Below are 7,235 nucleotides of genomic sequence, written 5' to 3' on the forward strand. Positions count from 1 at the left end.
AGATCTGTTTGAAAAGGTAATCTCCAAAAAATAAACACGAATTTCATCAATGAGAAAAAATAAAATTGAATACTACATAAATTAATTGCAGGGGAACAAGATATTTATTACAGTTGTAACGTTTCATCCATGAGTAACATAACAAAATTAGCTTTTCTGACCAAACTTTACAAATCAAACTATCAATTCATATTTTTTTATGATCGATATTTTTTTTCTAGAAAATAGTTCTAGTGAAAACAAAATTTTTTCAGCTTAAGTGTGGGAGCTCTAGCTCAGCCTTAAGCTTTGGCTTTACCTAGTAGCCCGGGCATGTTCCTATTCGAACTTTGAACGTCGGGAGGGTTTAGGCCATTATCATTGAGTGCCTGCCCATATTTTGGCGAAGTATTTCGTTTTCAGCACATATACTTCAGGATTAAAGTCCACTGGACAGCAAATATGGCACTTTTTGTGAAATGCACCTTTTACATATGTTTTTTCAAACTAAGGTTTGGCACCCTAATGTGTGTGCAAGCACTGGCAGGATTTGCATGGACTTCTTGGATATCCGTTGGTAAGTTTAACACACTAAAAATTACTTTATTGTAAAACCGGCTATGTTACACTGGCAGTCAGAGACAGAAGTGCTAAGTTATGGGCTGAGTTATGAAATGACATTTTTAAAGAAATATAGTCAAAAACGTTTTGGTGAAAATTTTTATATAGTTAGCTGTGCTTTTAACAAGTGGAGTGCGCGTGACCCACATTGTGTGTCTCCATAACATGGGAATGCCTCCTCTCGCCACACCTGAGGTGTTGGTTTGTTGGATTATACAAATCAGTTTATTAGGTTTGAGTATCTAAATTTGGCTTTTCTTCCATTCAGGGATTCAGGAATCGTTCTAAAGGAATGTGTTGAAGCTGCCAGGTATCTGTTAAAAGATCCAACTCCAAGGAGCCCTTTGAATGTTGATGCAGCAATACTTTTTGAAGACCATGAAGACATGTACTGGGCTACTGCCAAGGCATGGACCAGAATTTTTGCTGATGGTAACATGGAGCAAAGCGGTATGGAGTAGAAGCTTTATCGGCCTGGGGCCCTGCGCTCCTGCAATTCAATGGATTCTTTGAATGAAAATTTAGCAAAATTCTGTGAAAGTGAGGTCACTCATTTTTCTTAAATTGCCATTCACACTTTAATTGGAAATAGCCACGTTCCTTGATTTAATGTACTTATTATCCATTTCAGTTGCTACCTGGAGTTACGCTACTCAATTAGAGTTGGTGCATACATGCCTAGCCAACAAAGAGTACGACAAGCCAGTAAGACATTCTCAATTTTAGGAATTAGTTAGTAAAAATTTGTATTCTAACAGATTTTATTACAAACCTGAACAATGCCGAACGAAAATGGATACACTCTTAAGTTTGCATAAAAATTTCAAAGATGCAAACGGGACAGGGAAACCTCATCCTCTTCAGAACGGTTACAATTTAAACGATGTAAAGCTTTTTGAGGTTCTGTCAGAATTGCTGGACGGAAATGTAACTGCAGAACCAAAAGTTACGTACTCCACTGGCTTCAGGTCGCAGCTCTAGCTGGCGGTGAGTGTTGAGTGTATCAATTTTTCTGACCATCTTTAATGGTATGGACAGTGGATAAATGATTCTTCTTATTCCAGAGCAAACCTTCAAGCAAAAGCAAACCTACTGCATCTTCCCAAAGATCTTTCCGAGTGGGTTCTAGGTAACGGCCCCTTGTCCTTAAAGGCCGTCAAACCAAACACGAAAGGCAGATGCAATCCCAGGAGAAGAAGGCAGACGCAATGATGATGTTAGCCACAGCATTTGCTAAGAAGCTTAATTCAGCAGGGGTAAAAACTAAAAATGGATTAAGGAAGACATCTAATAATGTAATACAGAAAAAACTAAGAATGGAACACGAAGGAAAACTATACATGAAGATGATGAAGATTATGATGAAGTTGATAATGAAGATGATGAGTACGAGGATTTCGTAAATGAAGATTACAATGACAATAACTGAATTGATCTCGACCTTTTCCTTTGATGGCGATGAAGATTACAATGTTTGACTGGATTGATCTCGACCTTTTACTTTCTGTGACCTTTGATATTTATGTAGTTAATTTTGTGATATCAGCGTAAGTTCCCTAGTGTAATTTTGTTATGGCTACATGTGCACTTGTAGTGATTTAAAATTATATCAGAGATTCTTTCTTTTTCTTATTTTCTTATTAGCAAGATGTTAGTAGTACAAATATATATAATTTTATTTTAAAAATTCTTTCTTTTTGCCCTGCCTGTCTAAGACTGTCAATTAAAACAACCAAAGCTGTAGCTAAATTTGCAACACACAATTTCAACAGAATAAGTGGAACACTTTACTTCAATCCTTGAGCAATGAAATCCCTCTTCAACCGTCCATTTTGTTTTGACACATTGATGAGGTGCTGGAGATCAATATCACTTTCAAAATCTTCAAAAAGCACTTCCTAGAAAGATAAAGGCACATCAAGGCCTATACAGCTTTACATAACTTTCATTCATCTATGACTGCTTCAAACACTGACCTCAACTGGATTTCCCTCCAAAATGATAAAATTATGGAGGACAGCACAAGCCGTAATGCTGTCAACTAAGTACTCAAAGCAGTAATTGTGGAATAATTTCAGTCTCCGCCACTTGCCTTTTAAAAGTCCAAAAGACCTCTCTATAGAGGCCCTACTTCTGGATAGATAAGTGCACTTTTTGGATTCTGGTAAGGTTGCCGTTGTCTCTGTATGGTATTATTAGCTGAAAGGAAATTAGAATATTGTATTTGGGAAAGGTGAGAATTGAATGAAGGCAATAAAGGTGATCTGGATATACCTTGTCAGTTAATGTGTATCCTCCATCACCGATAAGGTGATGATCGTATACAACATTAGGATCTCTGGAGATCTGTTGGCCTAGTGGACTCCGTGCAAAAGTTCTCTTATCTCCAACACTTCCAGGTTGCCCAACAGATATGTCACGGAAGAGAAGTCTATGATCACAAAATCCCTGGAGCAGGATGGAATAATTTTTCTTCCTGTCAAAATACCTTTGTGCCTGCTCAATAGGAGCAGTTATGTTCAGGTGGCACCCATCAATGCAGCCGACTACACCAGGATAGCCATACAAATCTTCAAACATTGCAGAAATGTATTCTTGTTCCAGTTCACTTGGCCATTGAATGTACTGTGGGGACATTTCCCTTAGTGCCTCAATGATATACTTGTAATGAAAATGGAAAACACCTTCTGACACCCCAAATTTAACTCCAACAGAGCGAAAAGAGTCAGGGGTTGCCAAAATCAACAGGACCATCAGTAAAGCAAATGTCAAGGCCTTTACGGCTGCGTCTTTTCCACCTTCCATTAGTTTCAAGGTGGTGGCCAATTAATACCAGCAGTATCTGAAAACATGATCAACTTTTGGGAAATTGTACATTAAAAGTTGGGCAAGATCTTCCTTCAAATTTATAACATTATTCTAATTCAATCCGCGACGGATGTATTTTAAATCGTGTCCGAAGACATACCAAATGTACTCAAGGCTATTGCATAAAAAACAACAAGCCCTGTAGATTCAAGTTTCCGCAAGAATCTCCTGTTCTAAAAAGTTATATCTCTTCAGAAGGTGGTGAGATGAAATTTATTCCTGCTCGTAATGATGACAGATTGAACAAGTATTATGAATATCTCATTATGATTTGGCGTGCCAACATGGACATTGCCCCTGTCTTATCAAAAAATGCTCTTGTAAATTATCTTGCCAAGTATGTTGCAAAGAATGAAAACTGCTCCTCAGGATTCAATGATCTAATTGCAGTAATTTTTGGTGAGTCACCATTCACTATTAAAAGTGTTGTGCAACGGTTGTTCATCAAGGCTATTTCTGAAAGGGATTATTCTGCCCAGGAGGTTGGGCGTATTCTCATGCAAAATGAGCTGGTCAGTTGTAGTCGGAATTTTGTTTATGTCTATCTCAATAATGATGTAAAGAGGATTAAAGTGGCAACAAACAACAACAATGCTAAATGTGGTAGGTCTATTGTTCAAAAGTATATGAACAGATCTGAAGATTATGAAAATATTAGTTTATGGTTAATGGCACAATCTTTTGATTTTTCAAAACAACGTAAGCGTACTAACAAAGCTATTGTGTCAGTTGTTCCAAAAATTTCTTATAAATTAAGCAATTTGAACAATGAAAATTATTTTAAACAACAAGTGATTTTACATGTACCCTGGAGAAGTGATCAAGATTTTCCCACTGACGTAATGACATGGCAAGAGATATATGATTTACATAAGAGTGTAATTGAACAACACAAAAATCATCTTGGTCTTGATGGGTTAGTTGCAGCAGTTGAAGATACAGAATGTGATGTAGATGCTGCAGACACTGCTGAATATATTGCATCAAGAGAAGAATGGATGGCTATTTCAGCAATGCGACCCACTCAAGTAACGGAAGAAATCCAACTGGGCAATAGATCAATTGACAATTTCAACTGGCACCAGTTATATGACAAGTACAAGGACTTCTATACCATAAGTGAGTTGCAAACTTTTATTGCCACTTCAAAGGGCAATTTTGAAACATCTGACGATGACATTATCCCTTTTCCGAATGTGCATTTGAATGTTGAGCAAGAGAAGATATTGTCTTTGGTCAAAGACCAAATTGGAGTTATTGTTGACTCTAGCAAAGCTTGTGGTAATGTACCTAAAACAGTTGTTGTACAAGGTTCAGCAGGAACTGGGAAGAGTACCGTAATTCAAGCAATTACAAATACAATTCAATCTACATTAGGTGTGGATTCAGTGCTTGTTCTAGCTCCTACTGGTGTTGCTGCTGTGAACATAAAAGGTTCCACAATTCACTCAAGATTGTTTATTTCATCCATGAAGGAGTTTGCAGATCTGACCAATGAAGCAGCAAGAAAATTTTGCAACAACATGAAAAATGTTAAATTTGTGATAGTAGATGAATACAGCATGGTAGGATGTGGAATGCTCGGGATGATTTACTTAAGACTACGACAAGCCACAGGAAGACCTAATGATTTATTTGGTGGATTAAATGTGTATTTTTTTGGAGACGTTGCTCAGTTGCCTCCAATTTTCTATACACCATTGTATGCTGATAAAGTCCCAAACACACTCATGTGTCAAATAGGGAAAACAGCATGGGATAACACTGTTAAAAATTTCTTGGGAATTCCCGAAGATTCACTTTCTACCACTATAAGAAATTCCCAGAGGACTCCGTTCTTAGTTTTTTGTGTACTAAAACAGATTTTAAAAGGTGAAAGTTTTCATTCGTCTACATATTACGAAGCTAAACTCGACACGTGAAATCTACAAAGTTCTTTGGGAAATCCCAAAGGACTTTGGCAATACTTTTCACGACTGTTCCTCCGTGAAATCCCAGGATTTTTTTTTAACAGTGAACATTTCATGTTGTATAATGCTGAAAGAAGTACATCGCCAGTCAGATCCAACATTTTTTAATTTACTGAAAAATGTGAGTCAAGGCAAAGTAACAACTGATGATTATGAATTACTTCAAAGCAGATTTTTGACAAAAATCAGTTGTGCAGAAGAAAATAAGTTCAAATCTGCCATTCGGTTGTTTCCTAAAAAGGATGAGGTTCAAAACTTAAATTTAGCATGTTTGAGAAAAGCTGTATCGGGAGAAAATAATGATCCAGTCCCCTTGACCACAATTAAATCCAAGAATAATAATGAAGAGGCTAAGAAAGCAACTTCTGACACTGCACATGGTTTATTGAATATGGCAAATTTAGGAATATCTTGCAAAGTTATGCTCCGAGCCAATTTGTGGACAGAAATGGGTTTGGTGAATGGATCAATCAGAACTATTGCTGATATTATTTATGAGCCTGATGCAGATCCCACAAATGATATGCCAGCTGTTTTTATATGTGAATTTGATAATTATACTGGTCCATGTTTAGAGATTGAAGGTACCCAAAAGCGTCTTGTACCAATTCCAATAATAACAAGAACATGGCGTTCCCAAAGTGGTACATCATGTTCTAGGACTATGTTTCCTTTACATCCTGCTTATGCTGTCACCATTCATGAGGCTCAAGGCTTAACTTTATCTATGGTATGTTCCTCATGAAGGTTGTTACAAATTTATTCATAGTATTTTGTATGCATATTGATCAACTTTATCAAAATTGTTGCAGGCTGTCATTAACATTGGAGAGGAAAGAGAACTGTCTCCTGGCATATCCTTCGTGGCATTGTCCAGGGTAAGGAGACTAGAGAGCCTTATTTTAACTCCATTTTCAAAAGAAAGGATTTTTAAAATAAACAAATCAAAAACACTAAATCTCAAAAATGAAGCTTTGGCAAAACTGTTGGTAAAATCCGTTTTACTTAAGTAATTTGCTTATTGGTATGTACAAATGTATTTTTTTTTTATTTAAGTAATTTTGTTTGTGTATTAGCTACTGGAATGAATTCTTTTGGCCATGGTAATCAATTAAAATAGCTTCATTTGCAATGACTTCATTGACCTGTGTAAACAGCAGCACACACAATCCTAAAAGTAAGATGAAACTGTCGCAGGCTTGACGAATAATTGTGTGAAGCAGTGATAGCTCTTTAGGGTATCAAGGCATGTCCTCCTCATGCCATATATACAATTTTATAGTAAAATAATAGAATAATTCAACTCAGATATTGAGTCCAAAAATCCTGTGTGTGTGACACCATCGTCAGTGGTGCTCGGAAAAAGCGGAAAGGAGAGAAAGAAAAGAGGAAAAGGGAAGGGAGTGGGAAAAAGCGTGGGAGAATTGAAGAAATTCGTAAGCTTGTCCATCAGCTTCTCTCTGTTGACGCTAGAAGGCGCTCTTGCCCTTTCCCGCTCTTTTCCGCACTCCCTTTCCTCTTCCTACTTTCTTCTTCTCATTTCCGTTTTTAGCGAGCAGCACTGACGCCGGTGTCAGATTCTTCTCCGTTCGTCGCCGAGTTCAGGTAAGAACAGTACCTTTACTGCCTGCCCTCTCTCCATTTGTCGGCAAGATGTCAATCCAAGCGTTTCTGAACGATTTTCCTGCTCTTCCGCCTCAATTGCTCTTATATCTTAGATTTCAATTAGCTTGTAACTATCTCTCTGTTAAAAAGCTCAAAGTCGGACAAAGTGTTGCTCTTCCGGGTTCTTGATGG

General features: G+C 37.3%; 2 protein-coding genes across 2 annotated transcripts; one reads left to right on the forward strand and one right to left on the reverse strand.

Annotated features, from left to right (window-relative positions):
* Positions 1-2,387: 2,387 nt before the first annotated feature.
* Positions 2,388-3,237, reverse strand: LOC113216457 (uncharacterized). The gene is made up of 2 exons (XM_026436204.1): positions 2,875-3,237; positions 2,388-2,498 (listed from the first exon to the last, which is right to left on the reverse strand). The coding sequence occupies exons 1-2, from the start codon at positions 3,235-3,237 to the stop codon at positions 2,388-2,390; spliced, it is 474 nt and encodes a 157-aa protein (XP_026291989.1).
* A 515-nt stretch (positions 3,238-3,752) lies between these two features.
* Positions 3,753-5,230, forward strand: LOC113216456 (uncharacterized). The gene is made up of 2 exons (XM_052268402.1): positions 3,753-5,119; positions 5,212-5,230. Exons 1-2 carry the CDS (start codon positions 3,753-3,755, stop codon positions 5,228-5,230), a joined length of 1,386 nt encoding a protein of 461 aa, XP_052124362.1.
* Positions 5,231-7,235: the final 2,005 nt, after the last annotated feature.

This window comes from Frankliniella occidentalis, unplaced genomic scaffold (genome assembly GCF_000697945.3).
Source record: "Frankliniella occidentalis isolate FOCC.00 unplaced genomic scaffold, Focc_3.1 Scaffold68, whole genome shotgun sequence".
Classification (NCBI taxonomy): Eukaryota; Metazoa; Arthropoda; class Insecta; order Thysanoptera; family Thripidae; genus Frankliniella; species Frankliniella occidentalis.

Coding starts and splice junctions, on each gene's coding strand:
- LOC113216457 (XM_026436204.1), bottom strand. CDS start 3,237: ATGTCCCCACAGTACATTCAATGGCCAAGTGAACTGGAACAAGAATAC. Junction 2,499..2,874: donor GATACACATTAACTGACAAG/GTATATCCAGAT, acceptor TTATCTTTCTAG/GAAGTGCTTTTTGAAGATTT.
- LOC113216456 (XM_052268402.1), top strand. CDS start 3,753: ATGGACATTGCCCCTGTCTTATCAAAAAATGCTCTTGTAAATTATCTT.